Source organism: Panthera tigris, chromosome B1 (assembly GCF_018350195.1).
Source record: "Panthera tigris isolate Pti1 chromosome B1, P.tigris_Pti1_mat1.1, whole genome shotgun sequence".
NCBI classification, from domain to species: Eukaryota; Metazoa; Chordata; class Mammalia; order Carnivora; family Felidae; genus Panthera; species Panthera tigris.
In genome coordinates, this window is record NC_056663.1 from 203,693,995 (window position 1) to 203,718,646 (window position 24,652).

At 48.9% G+C, this 24,652-nt stretch overlaps 1 protein-coding gene across 2 annotated transcripts; it reads left to right on the forward strand.

Moving 5' to 3' along the window:
* The first annotated feature begins 1,222 nt into the window (after nucleotides 1–1,222).
* On the forward strand, nucleotides 1,223–24,262 carry LOC102961342 (transmembrane emp24 domain-containing protein 11). Of its 2 annotated transcripts, none has more exons than XM_007093186.3 (5): nucleotides 1,223–1,431; nucleotides 14,474–14,574; nucleotides 22,256–22,381; nucleotides 23,104–23,250; nucleotides 24,044–24,262. In XM_007093186.3, the coding sequence occupies exons 1-5, from the start codon at nucleotides 1,239–1,241 to the stop codon at nucleotides 24,191–24,193; spliced, it is 717 nt and encodes a 238-aa protein (XP_007093248.3). In that variant the 5' UTR covers nucleotides 1,223–1,238; the 3' UTR covers nucleotides 24,194–24,262. The 2 variants fall into 2 exon arrangements, with proteins under 2 accessions (XP_007093248.3, XP_042841115.1); XM_042985181.1 differs by lacking the exon at nucleotides 1,223–1,431 and adding an exon at nucleotides 8,726–9,022.
* The last annotated feature ends 390 nt before the right edge of the window (nucleotides 24,263–24,652 follow it).

Here is a 24,652-nt window from a genome sequence, read left to right on the forward strand (position 1 = left end):
AGGCCCCGCGTCGGGCTCTGTGCTGACAGCTCGGGGCCTGGAGCCTGTTTCGGGTTCTGTGTCTCCCTCTCTCTGCCCCTCCCCCGCACACACTTGTTATTGGTATTTTTTTAACTTCTTTTCTTTAAAAAATTTTTTTAAATGTTTATTTTTGAAAGAGAGAGAGACAGAGTGTGAGCAGGGCAGGGGCAGAGAGAGGGGGAGGCACAGAAATGGAAGCAGGCTCCAGCATCTGAACTGTCTGCACAGACCCCAACGCGGGGTTTGAACTCATGAACCGTGAGATCACGACCTAAGCCGAAGCCGGCTGCTTAACCGACTGAGCCTCCCAGGCACCCAACTTTTTTTCTTTTAATATTTACTTATTTTTAAGAGAGAGAGACAGAGTGCCAGCAGGGGAGGGGCAGAGAGAGAGGGAGACACAGAATCCGAAGCAGGCTCCGGGCTCCGAGCTGTCGGCACAGAGCCCGATGTGGGGCTCGAACCCACGAACCGCGAGGTCGTGACCTGAGCCGAAGTCAGACGTCTAACCGACCGAGCCACCCAGGTACCCCTGCTTTTTTTTCAAAGAGGGTGTACAAAACCCGTGAAACCCCCGTCAGCTCTGTGGGCCAGTTACCTGTCCCCCCACGGTGTCAAATTGCCGGTGTCCATAGCGGCTCCGAGCTCTCTGAGCTCCACAGAGTGTCACCACTGGGGGGAGCTGGGTGACGGGGACAGATTTTATTTCAAAATAAAAGGTTTAAGAAGAAATCATTGTTTACCAGAGCTGGAAGGACCTGAGGGGCCACACTGGGTGATCGCAGCTCAGACTCACAGCCAGGCCTCAGTTAAACCGGGCTCTCGCCTCCTCCTCGTCCACACCCACCGCCCCTCCCCTGCACCCCTGCCCTCGGTTCTCACCCCCTGGCACAAAGCTCACATCCCCCTCCCCCCCCTCCTGCCAAACCGCGGGACCACCAGGGACCGGGGACAGGACCGCGAGGGCGGGGCTGTTGCCGGTGGTGCTTCAGGGTTTCGACCGTGCTGGTCCCTTGGCCCTGCGTTGTCTTTCGTCCCCTCGTCACATTTCAAAGTCCTTAAAAAGAGATCAGAAGGAGTTGTGAGGCCACCGTGCCTGGAGAGGCCCCAGGTTCAGACATCATTTTATCTTGTTCCCTGGGAATTGCTGCCGTCACCCGCCCAAGGGCAGCCGCCACATGTTACTTCTCACAGAAATCAATCGACAGAACTGTCCAATGGAAGACGAGCGCCCACTGAGCAGCGCACTTGTGATCGGGCCGTTTCAAGGAGAGCGCTACCCAGAGATGCCGACGTTAACATTTATTTTCGGTTTGTACTTTTCACTCTCGGCGGCTTTTTATTTCCACGCGGGGGAACGAGAGGAGAAGTGCATAATAGAAGACATTCCCAGTGACACCCTGCTGACAGGTGGGTAGCTCCACTCGGCGTGTCGCCTTACGGGACCGTGCTGGTTTCTTGCTGCGTGAGCTGTCTGGCGGGGAGCAGCACGCTGTGTGGTTTCCTTTTGAGAGAGTGTATCGAGGTTTGCGAACCTGACCCGAGAGTAGCCTTGGGAGTGAACTGCATAATCCATAGACCGGGAAACAAAGACACAGCACCACAGAGTCCAAGCCTGATTGGTCTTTCCGGTCGTCGGGTTTCGTGAAGGAAAAGAATTTCTGGTCCCATTAATCATGCTAATCGTGGCCGAATTCTCAAAGGTAAGTGACGTCTCCGGCTTGGTGCAGCGAAATAGCATGAATCAGCACACGTTAAGGTGTCTCTGAGCCTCAGCCCCCGGAGGCTCACGGTGTCCCGCGGGGAGTGGTGCTGGAGGGGGGGCAGGGGTACGCAGATCTGAGACACTTTCCAAGCAAAGCGTCCATAAAGCCGGCCATGGGCACGGAGATTTCTGCACGTTCCCCACACCGCCTCTAAGCTCGTCTCCGTTCAGCTGAGCTGCCCTGGCCTGCTGAGAAAGGAACAGGTGCCCAGGGCCGCAGAATCGCATGGTAAATAGAGTACCTCCAGCGTTCAGGTAAAATTGGCATCGGGTTCCCTGATTTTCACGCCAAAAGGGAGAACACAGCAGAATCCGTAAGTGCAGATCATGATTCCCATCTCACGCTGAATAGTGTCAAATGCTCCTCTCCACTCACCCTGACGTGGGAGCCCCCGCTGCTGTGGCAACTCCGAGTGGTGTTTGGGACCGTGTGGCGTGAGCAGGGCCGCGCAGATCCAAGGCCGTGTGCCCTTGGCCAAGCTACGGAAGCTGTCTGCTTCCTTTGTCAAAGGGGATAAAAATAATAATGACACCTGTTTCTTCCTGTGATGGCGACTGAATTAATATTTGTACAGCTCTTAGAATGCAGCCAGGCACACAGAACACGCCCCCGACCCCGGCTCGCCTCCCAGGGGACACGTGACTCGGGTGACGAGCTCGTGGCCGGCGGCCATTTTCCTAGTAATCTGTGAATTTCAACCTGCATTTGAAGGGGGCAGAGGAGGAGTAAGAGGGACGGGATCAGCCCGCCCACCCTGCCTGCTACCTTGCGGCCCACCAGCTGGATGGACGTGTCCCGGGCACACCCGTGGCGGGAGCCTGAGAATCACCTGACCTGCCGGAGGGGTCTGAGGCGGGAAGGTGAATGCAGCCAGAGGGTGGTGTATACGTGGAGGTCTCGTGCCGGCCCCCCGGAGGCCTGAGTCAGGAGCCTCTTTGGCTCCCCGTCCAAACTGTCCTGCTCTGGTTCTTTCCAATTCTGACTGCCCCTCGCCCTGCCTCCTCAAGCCTCCATCTGTGTTCTGCCTCCTCTGTGGTCTTCTTAGCCGTTGCCCCCGTGCAGTTATTTAGGGCCAGAGCTCAGCCACCTACAGTCTGCTTTAACTACAGGGAAATTGTGGAAATGCGTCGGGACACATGTTTTTAAATATTTTTAAAAAGAGGATATGGCCTTGAGGAGCCTGGCTGGCTCAGTTGGTAGAGTGTGCGAATCTTGATCTTGGGGTCGTGAGTTCATGCCCCATGTGGGGGGTGTAGATTACTTAAATCAATTAAAAAATTAAAAAAATTTTAAATGCCACCAATTATAAAACACTATTATTAAAAAAGAGAGGGGGCGCCTGGGTGGCTCGTCGGTTAAGCGTCAGACTTCGGCTCAGGTCACGATCTCACAGTTTGTGGGTTCGAACCCCGCGTTGGGCTCTGTGCTGACAGCTCAGAGCCTGGATCCTGCTTTGGATTCTGTGTCTCCCTCTCTCTCTGCCCCTCCCCCACTCACACTCTGTGTCTCGCTCTCAAAAAATAAATAAAACATTAAAAAAGAGAGAGAGAGAGAGAGAGAGAGAGAGAGAGAGAATGTAGTCCTTAAGTCCCATAATATGCTAATGGACAAAAAAAAAATACTTGATTAATCCCCCACCTCAAAAAAGGCAAGAAAGAAAGGATGAGGAACAAGGAACAAACAGGATAAATGGAAAACAATTAGCAATATAGTAGGCGTAAACCCAACTACATTTTACATTACATTAAGTGCAAACGGACAAAACTCTCCACCTAAAAGACAAAGGTCATCAGGCTGGATTTAAAAACAAAACAAAACAACTATATACTGTTCCCAAATGAAACACTTTAATTTTTTTCTTTTTTCTTTTTTTTTTAAGTGTATGTATTTATTTTGAGAGAGAGAGAGAGAGCCAGCATGAAAAGGGCAGAGAGAGAGAGGGAGAGAGAGAGAATCCCAAGTAGGCTCCACACTGTCAGGGCAAGCCCGATATGGGGCTCTAACTCACAAACTGTGAGATCGTGACCTAAGCTGAAATCAAGAGTCAGACGCTCAACCGACTGAGCCACGCAGACTCCCTCAAAATGAAATACTTTAAATATAAGGAGAGCTTGAAAGTAAAAGAATGGAAAAAGACATACATGTAAGTATGAACCAAAAGAAAGTGCAAAGTAGACTTTAAGAAACCAAGTATTACTGGAGTCAAAGAGACATACAAATCAACAACATTGGGTTTGATAACAGAAAGATATTTTGCAGGTTTCCTACTTGACTGTTCTGAGTTTCTTCTAAAAGAATTTTGAGCATGATGAGCTATAGGTTAAGTCTCTATTCTTGTCATTGTTTTTCCTTTATTTAAAAAAAATTTTTCCTTTAACTATGATTGTATCTGTAATCAGCCCATTACTTTGATGTGCCAAATAATGTAATAGCGTATCCCAAAATACAATTCCTAAACATTTCATTAAAAATTCCTTTTTATGGGGAGCGCCTGGATGACTCAGTCGGTTGAGCATCTGACTTCTGCCCAGGTCACGATCCTGTGCTTCATGGGTTCGAGCCCCGCATTGGGCTCTATGCTGACAGCTCAGAGCCTGGAGCCTGCTTCGGATTCTGTGTCTCCCTCTCTCTCTGTCCCTCCCCCACTCTGCCTCTCTGTCTCCCCAAAATAAATAAACATTAAAAAACATTTTTTTAATTCCTTTTTATGGGGCACCTGGGTGGCTCAGTCAGTTAAGCATATGACTCTTGATTTTGGCTCAGGTCAGGATCTCGGTTTGTGAGATCGAGCCCTGCATTGGGCTCATGCTGTCAGTGCAGAGCCTGCTTGGGTCTCTCCCTCTCTCTCTGCCCCTCTTCCCTGCTCATGCGTGCGCTCTCTCTCTCTCAAAATAAAGAAATAAACTTCCAAAAATCCCTTTTATGAGGACATTTCATTGCACCCTCTGTGCTTTCTTGTTCATTGTGTGTTGCAGCCCCTGTATCTACAGCCAGGACCTTGGCTCAGGTCACCTGCTTACAGCGTGAATCCCTTCCTGACCGCTGTGGGCCGGGTTCTCTGAGCTCTGGGTGCCTGTGCTGCCTGAGCCACAAAACGACTCTGTTTCCACTGCCTGCCTCACTGAACTGCTACCAAGTCTCCAGTGTCCACGAAGTGAGTCCCTGACGCTCCCTCAGGGCGCCCATGGTTGTGAGTGCACGTGCCAAACGCTGCTTGGTTAAGAGGTGCCAACCCAGAATGTGCTCATATTTAATTTTTAGGCGACCATTAAAATGAAAACAAACATGTTAAGGTTTTCCAGGGCCTGTGGGGCTCTGAGGCCACGTCTGAGATCCCCGGTCCAGGAGAGCACACAGTGACGTCTCCTTCTGTCTTCACCTCTGAGGCACGATGGGATCCAACGAAACACACCCATCTAGAAAGTCTGAGAGAGATGACCTCGGGGCCGGTCATCCAAATCCACCGGAAGGAGTGTCTTTGCTTGTCGGGACTACAAATAAATAGCCTGCAGTGGGTCTGAGGAATCGACCTTCCCCGGGGGGAGGCAGCTCGGGGCGCCTCGTCAGGCAGAGCCCGGCCTCTGGTGTCAAAGAGGTATGCTTTGCAACGACCTTCGTTGCCCAATAGCTTGGTGACTTGGAGCTCTGTGTCCTTATCTGTAAACCAGAGCTCACACCTGCCCTGGAGCAGCGAAGCACCTGGCGTGGCCCGTGACCAGACGCAGGTGTTCACCAGTGTTAGCCCCCACCCTTCCGGGCTCTGGCTCTGGCCTTATCAACTTGGCCTCCCAGGCTCTGTCCTAAACCGCCAGAACAGGTGCGGCCCTGACTCTGGCTCAACATCCCCCCGCCCGGCCCCCGCCCCCGAAAGGAAGGACACTGGCTGAGAAGCAGAGGAGAGGGAGGGAGCTCTGGCAGAGGCAGGGGCTGAGGGGGGCGGGGGGAAGCTGTGTGTTACCACGGCTGACCTGATGAGTTTTACTTGCTGGTCCTTGGAGACATTTGTCAAACAAGGCTGTTAGTCCCTCGTGAAAAGCAGGCACAGAGAGAGAGAGAGATGCACCTTGGAGCACAGTGATCATAGTGTGGGAGACCGTTCTTTTTTCTTTTCTTTTTTTTAAGAGAGACAGGGATGGGCTGAGAGAGGGAGAGAGAAAATCTGAAGCAGGCTCCAGGCTCCACACCGTCAGCACAGAGCGTGACCTGGGGCTCGAATTCACAAACCGTGAGATCATGACCTGGGCTGAAATCAAGAGTCAGACACTCAACCGACAGAGCCAGCCAGGCGCCCCAGAGACTGTTCCCTAAAAAGAAAACAATTAGAATTCAGAACCAATAGAAATTTTGCTCCTGGTCGCTCCCGTTCAAAAGGTCCCTAGATGGGGCATCTGGCTGGCTGAGGTCCTGGTCTCATAGTTTGTGAGACGGAGCCCCCCTGCGGGCTTGCACTGACCGTGCAGGGCCTGCTTGCGATTCTCCTCTCTCTCTGCCCCTCCCCTGCTTGGGCACACTCGTATTCTCTCTCTAAAAAAAGGTCCCTGGATAGGATTCACTTTGCCCAAATACCCAGGGTTTTTGCATTTTCTTCGGGGCGTTAGAGATGGGACGCAGGACAAGTGGCCAAGTTCCGCGAGTGCTTTTGTTCGCCCTCCCCTGGGGCAGCTGCGTTCGCATCTTCGTGGAGGCCGCGCCCACGGCAGGGCTGGGTCAGGTCAGGTCCCCCCTGAAGCTGACCCGAGCCGGGAGAGGGGGGTGAGGGGGCCGGAGCGGCCCCAACATGTGGTCCACGTGCGCCTGCGAGTCATGGCAGCTGTCCCCCCTCCCCCCCACCTGCGAGGACCCGCGCTTCTGGCCCCAGATGTCACTAATGCCACCTGACACCGTGCCGCAAGCCCTTTGCGAACCCGCCGCCGGTTTGGGAGAAACGTCTGTGCTTCCGGTCACTTCTCCGTAGTGAAAACACGCCGATTCCCGAGGATAAACGTGGAGGAGGAGGTGTCCACCACCTGGCAAACCGCCGTGGACGACAGGCTCACGTTAGCGGGACAGAGAAACGGGCGAGAGCCCAGCAGACACTTCGTGACAGGGGAGACCCAAAGAGCCGGCAAGTGGCGGACAGGCGCTCGCCCTGCTCGTCGGTGGGAAACACAGAGCCCAGCAAGATGCCACCACCCCCAGCAAGCGGCCGAGTGTTCACGTGTACGGCAGGCGCAGAGCCTCACACACGGGGCACGAGCTTCACCACCGCCGAGGCCACGGGACGCTCCCCACAGAGCCGCACACCCGTGTCCACGTGCCGCCAAACTTACGCGGCGCCGCTCGTGAGGGCCCCAAGCCGGGGACCCTGCTCACGTGGCCGCCGACAGACAGGTGCCACGTAGCCGCTTCGCGGGGCAGCAACGCCGGACGGTCCGTCCTGCCCATGACGGCGCAGACGGACCCGCTGACGCGTGTGGACACCAGAGCGCGTCCGCAGCCCGTGCGTCTGTACGAGTCAGAATGGCGGTCGCCCTTAGGAGTTAGGTAGTGAGCGGGGGCGTTTGGGAAGCGGACGGTTTCCGTCCAGGGTGATGCAGGTGTGAGCTACACGCTGACGGTGTGCGTGTCACGAGGACCTCCGTCGGCCGCACCCACCTCACCGCGCTCCCCCTACACGGAGTCTGCATGCGGCTGACCGGTGTGTAGGAAGACAGAGAGTCCTCGGGGAACCCGGAACGTTCTGGAAGACATCGCTCCATGTTCAAAGCTACTCCTGAGGGCGCTGGCTCTCTGTGCCAGGTCGCACCAGGGGTCGACCAGACGACCGGGCCGTCGACCACCACGCTGCGGGGCCTCCCGTGCCTCCATTCTTCCGCTCATGCTCAGCACTGACAAACAACACTGGGCCTTTCTTCAGCTCTCTGTGTAGACTTCACTTTAGGTAACAGCAGAATAGTTAGGTCTACCGGAAGACGGTCACATAACTGGGTGGGAAAATCAGGTCACAGGTAGTATCTACAGGTTGCCTTCACTTCTTACAAAATATGCAACACACATTTACAGGAGAGAGACCAGAAGGGCAATACTGATCACCAAAACCTTCTCGAGGGGACTTTTGCTTTTTAAACTTCCTACGGTGAATGCACCTGACCAGTCTAGTACCAATCCAATGGCCCCCAGTCACAGCCCAGGAAGACTCACAGTCTGGGGTGGAAGGCACAGCCACATCAGGGGTCACAGGGCGGGGCCGAGTGCCTGGACAGGGTGTGCACGGGGTCCCCGGGGGACTGGAGAGCTGCGTGTACACGGCCCGGGAAGGGACTCTGCCTGCCGGGCACCCAGCGGCTCCCAACCAGGGCTCCCTGGAGGGAACACCCTGGAAGGGCGCCTAGGAAGCGAGGTCGGCCGGGAGCTCTGTGTGAACCACACCCGAGCTTTAACACGCACGCACGTGCACACGCACACGCACGCACACACGCCACACTTGCCACGCACACACGTGCACACACACCACACGCACGCACACAGAGACCAAGGCCGCGGAGTGAGTGGTGTGGTTTGAAGCGAGGGGGCCAAGGCCCTCCATTTGGAACTCAAGCTGAGTTTTAATCCTGGCTTGGCCTGTTATCATCTGGATGGTTTCAGATGAGCCATTCGCCTCTTCAGCCTCAGGCTCCACACCTGTGCAAGTGGGTGTCATTACCAACACTGCAGGGTCGGAGGGTTCAGCGGGAGGCGGGAGAAGTCAGTGCCCACGAAGCCCAATAACAACGGCAGAAATAAGTCATCAAGTGCTTACACAGCGCTCACGCGGGCTAAATTCTGCACCGAGCAACTTGCAAATGCCAACTCACTTAACTCCTCACCCCCTTCGGGATACACCCGTTATTATGCGGTTTTACTCAAGGGGAGACTGAGGCATAGAGCGGGGCAGTGCCCTGCCCGTGTCCCAGCTCCTAGCCAGGACTCCCCGCCGCTCAATGGATGTGCGGTGAGAAGCGTGACGGGGCAGCCTGTCCCCGCCTTTGTCCCATGTTCCATCCCGCGGTGGTGACCTCCCTCCACCTCCGCCGGCCCCTGAACAATGCTTCTCCACTGCCATCTGGTGGCCTCCCAGGGGCATGACACCCCCCGCCTGCCCTCCTCCCACCTTGGGGGCCGCAGATCGAGGCGAAGCCAACGGAAACCACTCCCACTCATTCGGACAACTCAGGAGGCCGCCAGGATCACTGGCGTCGTGACGCTGAGCCCCACTGGTACTCATTCGTTCAAAATCTTCATTGAACGTGTCATAGAACCTCACGGAGCCTCTACCATGGAGCCGAACACTGCTCTCGGCTAATGGCCGGGCCCAAGAGGCCCACGCAAGACGAACACAGCATGTTCCCCGATCTAGCACCTTACAGAACGTACGCCTGACCGCTAGACCAGTTGGCAGGCTGACCGGAATGGCCCAGTATGGGCAAGGGTGGGAATGGCGACAGGAGCAAACTCCCAGAGAAAGTGGGGGGGGGGGGGGCGGCTTGACTAAGCGGGGACACCCTAACCGCTCGGAGACACAGGCAGCAAGGGTGAGTTCCGGAGGGGTTAAGACACTTGGTGGTGGCCAGACGGAGACGCTGACTATTCCCATCGGAGAGGCGGGGGCGGGCGTGCCGGAAGTGGGCCGGGAGGAAGACGGAGCTCATCTCACAGAATGGGAAGCTCGTGAAACAGATTTCCAGGTGGTCACACTTTGGAAAGTGGTCCGTCTGCCTGGCCGTGTGCTCCCCCCCCCCCCCCCCAACACTCAGCTGCTTCCGCACAGGTGCCTGCCTGATCGGGCTCTGGGCTTTCTTGCTCCAGTTGGTGGAAGTTCCGTAAGTACTCGAAGAGAAGGGCCTACTGTGCTCTTGCCGGGGGGCGTGCACTGCGTGTCCGGCGGGTCCTGGCGGCTGGCGGTCCTTCCCGCTTCCACCTCCTTGCAGGTTTCTCTCCATTACTGACCAGCGTGGTCCGACTCCAGCAGTGCCTGTGTGGTCTCCTTTCGGTTGTTTTACTTCGTGGGCGCTCACACTCCGCTTATGCCTTAAGGGTGACGTCTTCTGAGTGACTTGACCCCTTCTCATTATGTAATGTCCCTCTTTGCCCGTGGTAATTTTCATTGCTCTGAAGTCCACTTTACTGGATACTTACAGAGCCACCCAAGCTTTTTTATTAACATCAGAATGATTTACCCTTTTTATCCGTTTACCTTTAACTCACATACAGCGTTATATCAAAGTGATTTCCTCATACGCTGCGTACTAGTTGGGTCATTAAAGAAAACCCATTCTGACAATCTTGGTCTAATCTGTTTAGACCATCTACCTCTAACGTAATTATTACATGCAATGTATACTGTCTGGATTCCGGTCTATTTTACTGCTTTCTGTTTGCTCCCTTTGCTTTTTGTTCCTGTTTTCCATTTCCTACCTTTCTGTGGGTCACTTCAGTGTTTATAATAACCCGTTTTTGCTTTATCTATAGTATTTTTCACTATACCTCTTTGTATAGTTTTAGTAGTGTTTGCTCTAGGGATTGCAATGCACATACTTATCACAGTCCATGAGGATCGATATTTTGCATTTTTTCAAGAGGAACGTACAAACCTTATGACCATGGAAGTGCCTTTGCCCTCCCCACCCTTTATAATATAGTTGTCTTAAATGTAACCTCTACATACTTTGAGAATCACATCAGACAATATTATGTATACTGTTTGCTTTCAACTGTCAAACAATTTTAAAAATAGAGAATGCTCTGTCATCATTTCCCTAGTTACTCTGTCATTCTCTCTTCCCTCCTGGTGTTCCAAATTTCCTTATTATTCTCCTTCTGTTTGAAGAACTTCCTTTAGCGAGTTTGTTTTTTTTTAAACTTTTTAATGTCTATTTATTTTGAGAGAGAGAAAGAGACAGAGAGCAAACAGAGGAAAGGCAGAGAGAGAGGGAGACCCAGAATGTGAAGCAGGCTCCAGGCTCTGAGCTGTCAGCACAGAGCCCGATGCGGGGCTCAAACCCACGAACTGTGAGATCATGACCTGAGCCGAAGTTGGACGCTTAACCAACTGAACCACCCAGGCGCCCCTAGAAATTATTTTAAGGCAGGTTTTCTGGTGAAAAAGTTCTCTTAGTTTTCCTTGACCTAAAAATGTTTCGCCTTCATTCTGAAGGGTATTTCCGCTGGATATAGAGTGTGGTTTGACAATTGTTTTCTTTCAACGCTTGAAAATGTGCTACTTCCTTCCGGCCTCCATGTTTCTGATGTGAAGTATACTGTCATTCAAACCGTTGTTCCGTTATCAGTCATGCATGGTTTCTATTTTCCATATATATATTGGTCTTGTGAAAATGAGTAAAAGGAAGCCTCATTTACAATGGAGTCGGGTGGCCCCAGGGGAGCTCTCAGCCCTACCACTCCTGGTCAATTGCAGACCCAACAGGAACGGACGCACCTTGCGGGTGGATTCCACTGTAGCTACTACTTGCCCAGCCCACCGGAAGGAAGGAAGGTTTCCTCCTCCCCCAGCGACAGTTCCGGCCAATGAGAGACTCCACAGCCCAACCAATGAGGGACAATTACAGCCCAGCCAATGAGAGACTGCCAGGGGTCAGCCAATGAAAAGCACTACACTTCCAGCTCCCGTTTTCCTCCAATGGACTTTCTGTTTACAACAGCCCTCCTACCCCCTTTCCTCTATAAGACGGCGTCCTCTGCTTTGTTCTCCCACTGCGCCTTTTGCCGCGTTAATTCTGTTATGTGCCCCGCGGAACCTCATAGGCAGATGAAAAGATCCGTCTGTGCATCTCGCGCCTCCCTGCAGCCCTCAGACAGGGTGGGCATCTCCCCAGGACCCCACCCCAGCCCTCGCGTGAAGCGTCCAGTGGGGAGGGGTGCAGCCTCCTTCATGGTACTCATCTGGGGCAGGGCAGGTGTACCCAAAGGGGCTCCATCCTGCAGGCCCTTCCAGATCCTCTGGCTAAAGAAACCAGGTTTTTCTCGAGCAAGCTTTCTCCTTCCCCTCTCTCTCTCCCTCCCTTTGAGTTTGGTCTGCAGTTGCAGATTGCTGTAGCCCCCAGGCCAGGGCAGGTCAGCTGGAGGACACTCACTGCTGAGTTGCGCTTTGAGTCTTGAGGCTCTCAACCAATCACCTTTTTCCTACCTTTCAGAGTCTTCTGATTGTTGTTTTACACATCTTGCCCAACGTTTTTGGTTGTCATTAGCAGAAGGAATAGGGTGGAATGGGCTTACTCCATCTTTTCTAGAATCATCAGTGAGCCTTAAAAACTTTTTTTTAATGCTTATTTATTTTTGAGAGAGAGAGAAAGAGAGACAAAGCATGATCAGGGAGGGGCAGAGAGAGAGGGACACAGATTCCGAAGCAGGCTCCAGGCTCTGAGCTGTCCGCACACAGCCTGATGCAGGGCTCCAACCCATGGACCATGAGATCATGACCTGAGCTGAAGTCAGCTGCTTAACTGACTGAGCCACCCAGGCGTCCCCATCAATGATACTTTTAAAAAGATCTCCTGGAGATGGGCCCTTGAAACAGCATACAATGTGCATTTGATACAGTTTTTTAAATGTCTGGAGGGACAAAGGACCAGGACAGTTAAAAGGTGCCTAGGACCAAGCGCAGGCAGGGCTTGAGACTTTGCTGTGGATCTTCCCATGCCAGGAGGTGGTCTCTTCCGGTGTTCCCCCCAGAGTGCCCCACTTTGCAGGGGCTGCTCCCTACAGGCGACGTTCCTGTCAGGGACCTGTCTCCTCGCCATCCAGGGAGGCCATGTGGCCCTGTGCCTGTAGTTCTGGGCTTTGGAATCGCACTACCTTGACTCGAATTCTGCCTCTACAACTCACTAGCTATACGACTTTCTCTCTTGGAGATTCAGTTTCCAACTTGTAGACTAGGGAACAGTATGCAGAATCCACCACTTACACCTGGTCCAAGTCACCCCGATTCCCTGCTTCCACTCTGGATCCTTCAGTCTTTTCTCCACATGACAAATATTTTAAGTTTTTTTAATGTTTATTTTTGAGAGAGACAGAGAGAGACTGAGTGTGAGCAGGGGAGGGGCAGAGAGAGAGGCAGGCACAGAGTCTGAAGCAGGCTCCAGGCTCCGAGCTGTCAGCACACAGCCCGACGCGGGACTCGAACCCACGAATCGGGAGATCATGACCTGAGCCGAAGTCGGATGCTTAACCGACTGAGCCACCCAGGCGCCCCCACGCGACAGATAGTTTAAAGTGAAAGCCACTTGATTTCACTCCTCCAAATAACTACTTCCCCGATCCCAACAACGGATGTGCAGGCTCTCTGTGATCCTGCCCCTGCCATACTCTCAACCTCATCTCCTAGCGTTCTCTGCCCGCTGTCCTCACCCCAGCAGCCCTGCTGTTCCTTGGTACCCCAGGCATGCTCCCACCCCAGGACCTCTGCATACACTCCTGCAAGGAACAGTCTTTCCCCCAGATGGAGGCAGCATCGTGTGGCAGTAGGGGAGAGACACTGCATGGCCTGGGTTTCAGTCCTGACTCTGCCACTTGCTAGGTGTGTGGCCTTAGGCAAATTACTTTTTCTGTTTTGGTTTCATCATATGTAAACTTGTCATAAAAATAGTATCGCCTGTTGTCATGAAAATTCAGACGACATGTGTAAATTCTCTAGAATGCTTGGCAAATACTTAGAACTGAATGTGATGTAGAGACAGAAACATGTCTATAAGGATACTCAGTACGAAATTATATACATCGTTTACTCCCCTAGTCCTTTGGTTCTTCACTCAAACTTCAGGGGGCACCCCGACTGCCCTGTCGAATTCTCCAAGTCCCCTATCCCTGTCACCTGCTTTTTCTTACAGCGTCCTTGTATATTGTATACTTATTTCCCTGTTGTCTGTTTCTCTCTGTACGAGAGCTCCGTGGAAACAAAGATAGTGTCTATTTTGTTCACGTCTGTCCTCACTCCCGGAACGGTGCTGTCACTGGGGAAGGGGCTCATTGTATACTTATCAGTTGACTTGGTGAAGGAATAGAAATGCCTCCTCGAAGCACATTTCAAGAATCGATGGGGCGGCACATTAAGTGCTCAGCACAGTGCCTGGCACACACAAGGACTATTAGCTATTTTTCAATGTCTTTCAATAAACGTGAACTCCTTTCATTGACATTGTACCTGGCAAGGGCTGAAGGGGAAAGGTAAGCCACACGACGCTTTTGTGCCCCAAAGGAGAAAGTGGGAGGCTCTCTCAGGGACGCAGACCCGAGCAGGAGCCTTGACAGCAGGGGAAGGAAGGACTCGACAGGACACGCCTAGGCCTCAGCAAAGGAATTGTGCTGGGTGACAGACACAGCTACTGGGACTCGAGGCAGAAATTTGTCACGGCTCTTTATTTTTTCAACAGCCCTCGCAGCTCTGAGACTTAGGAGGGACTTAGCTTATCCCCTTTTTCCGAGGGAGCTGAGTGCAGAGCGGTGAAGTCACGTGTGAACACGAGCCCACGCCTTCCTCTCTCCTCCGGGGCCTTCCCGCTCGGCCACGGGACCTAATCACCAGGACCTAAGCTCTTTACGCTAACGGTGTCTTCTATTCAGATCAACTGAAAAGAAAATTCATTCATCAGTTAACGTTACGTAAATATTTCTTACCCCTATCTTGTAATAAACATCTTGCGTTTGTGAAACAGGGACTTTCAGGATCCAGCAATGGGACACACGCAGACACGACTTCCTAGAGTCGGCTCCGGGTCTGGGAATGTTTGTGACTGTTACAACCTACAATGATGAGGTAAAGCATTCTTTTATGTTTCGTCACTAAAAGTTTTCATTTGCTAAAAACTCTTATGCCATGTATCCCCACAAACTTTAAACGCGTCCGCATAGGGACTCATCAACCAGAGTTTGCAATTTTTCCTGTGTACAGCCCCGAATAGAGGCGCTGCACAAAGACGTGGCAAGTGCCCGCCTCCGGGGAGCCTGTAGTCTGGCTGAAGAGCAGAGACCTTAACGCAGAACATTTTAAAATAATAGAAATGCTAGGCCTCGTACGCATCATCTTGAAGTCTGCTGGTCGTGCTGGGAAGATGGGACCCCCGGGGCCGAGGCATCCCTGTGGTTTTGTCAGGACCACAGCCTCACCCGCGCAGGAGGGCCACAGGGGCGCCTCCGCCCTCCTCCCTGGCAGGCACTTTCTTTAGTCATGTGGCAGCCTCTGGTCTGTTTGGTCCCCTTGGGGTTAACAGGAGTAGAAAAGGCAGCATGGTCGAGTGGGAAGAAGGCGAATTTTGGAGTCAGAGCCAAGTTCAAGTATAGACCGTCAAGCTGAATCTTCAGCAGGTTGACTGCTCCAATCCTGTCTTGTCATCTGTACATTGGATGTAACGGAGACCTCCAGTCCCCACCACACCAGCTCAAGACACTCTGACTTGCTCAGTCCACGAATTCAAACGCAGTTGCAAGAACTACTTCCCTTTGGACGTGGAGCTGCCCTGGGGATGTGCTCGTGGTGGAGCAAAGCCTCTCAGAGCAGAACAGGCATTTCCTCTGGGGAGGAGGGGGACAGAAAGTTCCTGTTCTCATTACACTGGATGGTTGCCTGGTCCCAGCGTAGGAGATATTTTGACATCCCTGCTCCTGTGGAGACTCCACTCCAGCTGGACTGTTGGCACACTTGAACCTGGCCTGGTACAGCACCTTCTCCTGGTGCGCCTGGCACCGGCCTAATGGTGGTTCTGCCGGGGTCACTTTCCTGACTCCTGTCTGCATAGCTACCTCCCCTCCCTACCCTTATGCTGAGACCCAATTCTTCTTTGTCCTTTTATGAACTATCTGGAAATGTCTCTATGGCTTATTAAGTGTGGAATTGAAATTTTAGTTGAGCTAAAAATTGTCACAGAAATCCCAATTACTGTTTCTAAGACAGAGAAGATTCATTCCTCAAAAGCATAGTTGCCTGAAACAATACCCCCTTCTAAATTTTTTAAATTTTATTTATTTTGAGAGAGACAGTGTGAGTGGGGAGGGGCAGATAGAGGGAGAGAGAGAATTCCAAGCAGGCTCCACACTGTCAGCACAGAGCCCAACTTGGGGCTTGAACCCATGAACCACAAGGTCATGACCTGAGCAGAAACTAAGAGTCAGTGACTTAACTGACTGAGCCACCCAGGCACCCCCTGAAACAATACATCCTTCTAGAAGGGATGAAAAATATTTTGATTCATTCTGCATTCGACAAATATTTATCATGGTCCTAATACATACCCCGCCCTCTTCTTGGCCTAAAAGAGACCAAGTTCTCACCCCATAGGCCTGATTTTCAAGAAAACTCTATTTGAAGGAAGAAGAAACAGCCCTAGTTTCAACATTTCTTACAAGATCCCCTTTTAAGGTCCTTATCAGCACCTTCACAAAGCTTCTGACCATTGTTACCTGATCAGTGTGTCTAGGAGCACAGGGCACTCTAAGTTGCCCCACTTGGTCATCTCCCTGTTCCTACGGCATGTGATTGACAGCCCAAGGGAATAACACGGCTGGTAGGGCAGGCAGTAACAACATCTGTGTCCCATACAAACACATGCATTTTGTATCCCATTGTCCATTATTTCCCAACAGTCGGTGATGTTGAGCATCTTTTCATGCGCTTTTTGGACTTTTTTTCTTTTAGCACTTTGAGTTTATCAATCCACTGCCTTCTGGTCTCCAAAGTTTCTGATGAGAAGTCTGATGATAATCTTTTTTTTTTTTTTTTTTTAAGTCTGCTGATAATCTTATTGAAGATCCCTTCAATGACCATTATGCAGATCCCTGATCTTGGGAGGACAAGGTCATTCGGCCACCCTGGCTTCCTTCCACACGCTACGAGCACGCTGTTCTAGCAACACCTGCACCGCTGCGTGCCATGTGGCTGGGCTACAGATGCGGATGAGGGCGCCCACGGGGATGGGATGGGTAGCTACTACTGTGCTAAGAGCTGACACTGACCAAAATTAACCACAGTCTACCACCCAAGGCTTCCCCTGGAAGCTGCAAGCTTTCCATAGACTCCATAGTTCCAAAATAGTTACATCAGGCAGATTCTAACAGTGTAATTGTTGTCTAGATGGCAAGACAGACTCCTGGTGCTGCCTACTCCACCATCTTCCCACAATCCTCTTCTGGTTCAAAATATTTTGAAATTTCTTTCAGGATTTCTTCCTTGCCCCATTTGTTAATTTAAAATGTACTTAATCTCTAAATGTGTGTTTAATTTCTGAATATTTTGGCATCTTCCAACTATCTTTGTTACTGATTTCTACTTCAACTCCATTGTGTTTTGAGGGTAGACTTTGTATGGTTTCTATTATCATTATTATTTATTGAAATGTAGTTGATGATCTCTACTATTTTAAATGGATTCAGGTGTGCTTTGTGGCCCAGAATGTGGGCTGTCTTGGTGAGTGTGGCCTTGAGAATTTGCATATTCTGCAGTTGGTGGATGAAGTCGGCTACAGACATGCGTTAGGTGCCGTTGACTGATGGTGCTGTTGAGTTCAACGATGTCCTTCCTGACCTGCTGCTGGATCTGTCCGCTCCTGACAGAGGGGTGGGTGTCAGAGCCTCCCGACTACGGGCGGGTTCTCCCCTTCCTCCTGCAGTCCTGTCGGTTTTTGTCTCGCGTAGCTGGGCGCTGTGTTGTTAGGTGCTCACCCATTAAGGATTGTTTTGTCTTCTTGGATAATTGACCTCTTTGTCATTATGTAAAGCTCTGTTATGTAATTATCCCCGATAACCTTCCTTGATCTGAAGTCTGCTGTATCCAAATATGAGTACTCCAGCTTTTTTGTAAGGTTAGCTTAGTTAGCATATACATCTTTCTCCATCCCTTAACTTTTTTTAAACGTTATTTATTTTGAGAGAGAGAGACAGAGAGAACAAGTGGGGAAGGGGCGGAGCGAGATGAAGAGAGAATCCCAAGCAGGCTCCACACCATCGCCACACAGCCGGATATGGGACTCAAACTCATAAACCATGAGATCATGACCTGAGCTGAAACCAAGAGTCGGACACTTAACTGACTGAGCCACCCAGGTGCCCCCTCCATCCTGTAACTTTTAATCTACATGTGTCTTTATATTTAAAGCAGGTTTCTTATACACAACATACAGTTTTGGTTTTGATCCACTCTGACAATCCCTGTCTTTCAATTGGTACATGTAGACCACTGACATTCAAAGTGATTACTGGTATCACTGGATGAACGTTCACCATGTTTGTTCCCATTTCCTATTCACTGCCCTGTTCTTTGTTCCTATTTTTGTCTCCCACTTTTTCTATCTTTTGTGGGTTTTGAGAGAAAGAGAGAGAGAACACAGGGCAGAGGGACAGAGGGGGAGAGAGAGAATCTCAAGCAGGCTCCTCGCTCAGCATAGAGACCTCCATGGGGCTCTATCCCAGGACCCTGGGATCATGACCTGAGCTGAAATCAAGAGTCAGATGCTCAAGTGACTGAACTACCCAGGAGCTCCAATCTTTCACGACTTTGAGTATTTTATGTGATTCCATTTTGTCTCTTTTCTTAGCGTATCAATTATACTTTTTGAACTTTTTTTTTAAATGGTTGCCCTAGAATTTGCAATATATATTTGCAACCAACACAAGTCCACTTTCAAGTACCACCATACCTCTTCATGGGGGGTGCACATGCCTTAGAGTAATCAAGCATTCCGGATTCCTCCCTCCTGTCCCTTTCCGTGAACTATAACCAAATGCATTGTTGTCATTATTTGAACAAACTAGTATCTACTAGATCAGTTAAGGAAAATAAGTTTTTACTTTACCTTAACTTAGCCCTTCTCTGATCTCTTCCTTTATGGAGATCTGAGTTTCTGAACCATATCATTTTCCTTCTTCTTTGAGAACTTACCAGTTCTTGCAAGGTAGGTCTAGCAATGACAAACTCCCTCAGATTTTCTTTGAGGAAATCTTTATTTCTACTTCACTGTTGAAAGGGAATTGTGCAGGATACAGAATTCTAGGCTGGTGGGTTTCTTCGCTCAATGCGTTAAACATTTCATTCCATGCTGTTCTTGCTTGTGTGGTTTCTGGAGACGTCGGATGTACCTCTTACCTTTGCTCCTTTACAGTGAAGGTGTTTTTCTCCTCTGGCTTCAAGATGTTTTTATCATTGATATCGGCAGTTTTACCATATGCCTGGGTGTAGGGTCTTTCTCTGGTTTGGTTTGTTTGGCATTGGTCCTGTTTGGTGTTCTCCGAGTTTTCTGGCTCTGTGGCTTGGTGTCCGACACTAACCAGGGGGAAATTCTGTCATTATTGTTTTAGGGATTTCTTCCATTTCCTCCTCTTTCTTCTCCTTCCAGTATGGCCATTACGTGAATGTTACACCTTTAACAATCGTCCCACAGTTCTGGGATATTATGTTCCGTTTTTTTTTTTTTTTCAGTCTTTTTTTCTCTTTGCTTTTTCAGTTTTAGAAATTCCCATGGACATATCCTTACGCTGGGAGGTTCTTTCCTCAGCCGTGTCCAGTCTAATAAGGCCATCAAAAGCATCCTTACTTTCTGTTACAGCATCTAAAAAGTTTCTTAGAACTTCCACCTCTCTGCTTACATTACCCTTTTGTTCTTGGCATACTGCCTGCTCCCTCCGTGAGAGCCCTTTGCATATTAACCACAGTTTTTCCAAATGCCTGGTGTCTACTCATTCCAGTATCCCTGAAATGTCTGAGTCTGGTTCAGATGCCTGCTCTGTCTCTTCAAACTATGTTTTTTGCCATCTAGTAGTAGTCCTTGAAATTTGTGGTTGATGAAAACTGGACATCATGTACTAGGTAAAAGGAACCCAGTACTGGTGCCCACAGTTTCTGCTCTGGTAAGTTGTGATTCTTTGTATTTACTGGTCTCTCCAGTGTTGGGGGCAGTGGTTTACCCTGTGACCTCAATTCTCTGACAGATCTAAAAAGAACTGCTTTTCTTTTTGTTCATCTTTTTACTTGTTAGGACAGAGTGGCAACTTCCAAACTCCTTGATGACAGACTAGAAGTCCTACACCTGTTCTTATAAAATGGCAAACAATATAGAAATTAGCTAAACAGTAAATCAAATTTGCCCAACAAAAATAACCAACTAACAGGTTGGTGTGTATTCTTCTAAGAATACAGTCTTCTTCTAAGCTTCTGGAAACATACATACATGCGTTTTGCAAATGCTCTTTTTAAAAAATATATTGTCAAGTTGGCTTACATACAACACCCAGTGCTCATCCCAACAAGTGCCCTCCTCCGTGCCCATCACCCACTTTCCCCCTTCCCCTTCCCTCACCCACCATCAACCCTCAGTTTGTTCTCTGTAGTTAAGAGTCTCTTATGGTTTGCTTCCCTCCCTCTCTGTTTGTAACTATTTTTTCCCCTTCCCTTCCCCCATGGTCTTCTGTTAAGTTTCTCAGGATCCACATATGAGTGAAAACATATGGTATCTGTCTTTCTCTGACTTATTTCACTGAGCATAATATCCTCCAGTTCCATCCACGTTGCCGCAAATGGCAGGATTCCATTCTTTCTCATTGCCAAGTAGTATTCCATTGTATATATAAACCACATCTTCTTTATCCATTTGTCAGTTTATGTACATTTATGCTCCTTCCATAATTTGGCTATTGTTGAAAGTGCTGCTATAAACATTGGGGTACAAGTGCCCCTATGCATCAGCACTCCTATATCCTTGGGTAAATTCCTAGCAGTACTATTGCTGGATCATAGGGTAGTCCTATTTTTAATTTTTTGAGGAACCTCCACACTGTTTTCCAGAGTGGCTGCACCAGTTTGCATTCCTACCAACAGTACAAGAAGGTTCCCATTTCTCCATGTCCTTGCCCGCATCTATGGTCTCCTGATGCGTTCATTTTAGTCACTCTGACCAGTGTGAGGTGGTATCTCAGTGTGGCTTTGACTTGTATTTCCCTGATGATGAGTGACGTTGAGCATTGTTTCATGTGTCTGTTGGCCATCTGGATGTCTTCTCTGGAAAGGTGTCTATTCATGTCTTCTGCCCATTTCTTCACTGGATTATTTGTTTTTCGGGTGTGGAGTTTGGTGAGTTCTTTATGGATTTTGGATACTAGTCCGATATGTCATTTGCAAATATCTTTTCCCATTCCATCGGTTGCCTTTTAGTTTTGTTGATTGTTTCCTTTGCAGTGCAGAAGCTTTTTATCTTCATGAGGTCCCAATAGTTCACTTTTGCTTTTAATTTCCTTGCCTTTGGAGATGTGTCGAATAAGAAATTGCTGTGGCTGAGGTCAGAGAGGTTGTTGCCTATTTTCTTCTCTGGGGTTTTGATGGTTTCCTGTCTCACATTCAGGTCTTTCATCCATTTTGAGTTTATTTCTGTGTACGGTGTAAGAAAGTGGTCAAGTTTCATTCTCCTACATGTTGCTGTCCAGTTCTCCCAGTACCATTTGCTAAAGAGACTTTTCTCCATTGGATACTCCTGCCTGTTTTGTCAAAGATTAGTTGGCCATACATTTGTGGGTCCATTGCTGGGTTCTCATATTCTATTCCGTTGGTCTGTGTGTCTTTGTGCCAATACCATACTGTTTTGATGATTACAGCTTACAAATGCTTTTTTAATTAATTTACTGATTTTGACAGAGAAAGAGTGAGATAGAGTGCGAGTCGGGGAGGGGCAGAGAGAGAGGGAGACAGGGAATCTCGGGCAGGCTCCGTGCTGTCAGCACAGAGCCTGATGCGGGACTTTAACCAACGAACCGTGAGATCATAACCTGAGCCAAAATCAAGAGTTGGACACTTAACTGACTGAGCCACCCAGGGGCCCCTACAAATGATTTTTTAAATAAAAAATAGGATCCTATACAGACTGCTCTACCACAGGATATCATGGACACCTTTAGTACAGGTATGGGTATAGTACTCTCTTTTTTGGCCACGTAATATGCCTTTATTTGGCTTTGTCTGAATTTAATCAATCCCCTACTAAAAAGTATTAAAGTAATTTTAAGAAAGCAAGGTTACCATTGCAAATAACACCACACGGAATATCCTTTTACATATAATTTTTTCCACTTGTTCATTTCCATAGAATAAGTTTCCATAGGTAAAACCACTGAGTTGATGGTTATATACATTTTAAGTTTTAATACATATTGCTGACCTGCTCTACAAAATGGCTGTTCAACTTACATTCCCAAATCAGTGTTTAGAGACAGTATTTCTCAATACATTCCCTGGATACTTTTATTTAAATCTTTGACAATCGGATAGCGAATAAGGGATATCTTACTGTGTGTTTGTGTGTGTTGTTTTTACCAACAAGGCTAAATAATTTTCACATTCATCAACCACTTCATTTCTTCTTTAGGAATAGCACAATTCTTACTACATGACATAGGGGAGATTTATTTTTAAGAAGAGAAAGTAGAGAATAATAAACTTAAACTATGGATATCCTCAATCCTAGGTGTTATTGTCCAAGTTATATGGCCCACAGGGAACATTCTATTTTACTTCACATTCACCTGGCGAACACATCATTTGCTTGGAATCTAACTCTACAAGGCTTGTGTCATTTGGAGGGAGTAAGCTGGTGAGTACATGCCTCCCGTGTCCGTGCTGATGAACAGGCGTCAGTGCTACTCAGGCGTGACGCTGGTATGCAGAACCATCACTCCCGACTGGCTAGAGCCTTATGAAAGTCCTGGGACCGCATCTCAGTGCAGCAACCACAGAAGGGGCTGCACAGCTTGGAAGGGGTTCAAAGGAGAGCCACGGTGTTGATTAAAGGGCTTGAAAAACAAGAATTGTGAGGGACCGTTAAAAGAACTGTGATCATTCAGGCCTGAAAACAAGCGAAGGCTGGACGGTAAATTAACAACGCAATTGCGATAAATACAACTCTTACATGGCAGATGGTGACTGGTTATTTTCTAAAGGTGCTGAGTGCAGATGAAGAGAATCTGTATGTTAGCATCAGAAATTAAGCTTCACGTAAAGGAAAATTTCCTGAAAGTCATCAAATTCCCTCGGCACCAAAGGCATTTGCCTAATGGTAAATCTGACGTTCAGGAGGGTGTGAGTACTCTCTCTGGGTCGTGGGTCACCATCTAATGCGTTAATATCACCAAGAAAGACTACTGAGTACGGCAGGGGATTGAGAGCCAGTGAGAGACTAGAAAGAAGTGGGGCCTGCTCTAGAAGGGGCAGGGGGGTGGGAGGTGGAGAGAGCTAGGAGAGGAGTCGGGGAGACACAAGGCAGACGTGGAGGGGAGCTGTTTTAAGCATGTTTCTTCCTTGTCACTGTTTGTACAGCGGATTCACTTAGAGATCCGAGTTGGACAACACGACCTTGATGCAGCCGCTGCTCAAGCGAAGGACAAAGTTAATGAAGTTAGCTTCAAGCTGGAACGTCTAATTGAGCAAATTGAGCAAATAGTCAAAGAACAAAACTATCAAAGGGTCAGTCTGCCCATTCGACTTACTCTCTCTCTTCCTGCCAGGAACGCAGCTCTGGAGACAAAGCCCCCAAACTGCAGAGAGAATAGACTGCCTGCTCCCCGTCTCTCTCTCCGAGCTAGCACGGTGGGGACACTCAGGGTGAAGGGCAAGAGTGAGCTGTCACTACCTTGTCACTGTCTGCTGGACTGTGAGCTCCTCTCGGAAGGGGGACTGCGGCCCATCCGCTCTCGGGGTGTGAGCCGACAGAGCGAATAAATAAATGCTCCCCAACATCCCCCACGTACATGGAGAGGCTCGGTGTGCCTGCTCTGCAAATGACAGTCCTGTTCTTGTGACACTGTGTGTTTCCGGGTCACTGTGCTCAGTGGACTCTGCTCACACATGGGGCCAGATCTGCCCCTGTGCTCACCTTGTGTCGTCTCCAGACACCGGTTTCCTTGCCTGGAAAATAAGAGGAGGACAGGTGTGCTTGACAGAGTGCCCAGCCTAACGTGAAGCAAGGACGCGGATGATGAAAATCTGTCACTTTGCTCAATGCTGGGAAATAAATGTAAAAGATAATGGATCAAATAGCAGACATTCTACATCAAAATACAAAAACATGCTTTATAAGGTTGATTCTTAGTCCTGGTGTTAAGCTAACAACATGCCCCAGCTTAATCAGATACTGCACTCTGGTATGAGATACTAACTGGGAAATATTAAACATCTTCAAAGCATATACCACCTTCCCCTCAAATTCATACATTAAATACTTTAAGAAACTAAACCTGCCTATTTCTCTTCTACATAGGACCGTGAAGAAAATTTTCGAATGACCAGCGAAGATACAAACAGCAATGTGTTATGGTGGGCTTTTGCACAAACATTAATCTTCATCGCAATTGGAATTTTCCAAATGAAACACCTTAAAGACTTCTTTATAGCTAAGAAACTTGTTTAAGATGTTAACAAAGAAAACTACTTGCTAATTTGCATAATGTTTGGTTAATAAATCAATATGTATTCATAACCGAGTATTGCCTTTATGATTTCAAAGATTATCAGACTGAAATTCATGTTACGGCATCGTAGCAATGATAAAATGTTACTTTGACAATGTAGCTTCTGAGTTTGATAGAATAAGCACACCACCCAGTTCTTATTTTAACTTGGTACACATCAGCACGGTCCAATAGAAAGAAAATGTGAGCTACATATGTAAATTTGAAGTCTTCTGGTTCCCACATTAAAAAAAAAATGGGGTTTTTTTGAAAGGTAACATTAACCCGTGATATATATTTAACCCAAAACATCAAAAATATTACCATTTTAATAGGTAAACAGTACAAAATTATTGAAGTAGTTCACGTTTCTTTTTTTTTTAATGTATTTTTAAATTTATTTTAATTTTTTTAACATT

What these genes read in the sequence shown, in the direction of transcription:
- LOC102961342 (XM_007093186.3), top strand. Translation starts at nt 1,239, where the DNA reads ATGGAAGACGAGCGCCCACTGAGCAGCGCACTTGTGATCGGGCCGTTT. An exon ending in CATTTGGAGGGAGTAAGCTG is followed by an intron (nt 22,382 to 23,103) that starts GTGAGTACATGC and finishes CTGTTTGTACAG; the next exon opens with CGGATTCACTTAGAGATCCG. An exon ending in AAGAACAAAACTATCAAAGG is followed by an intron (nt 23,251 to 24,043) that starts GTCAGTCTGCCC and finishes TCTTCTACATAG; the next exon opens with GACCGTGAAGAAAATTTTCG.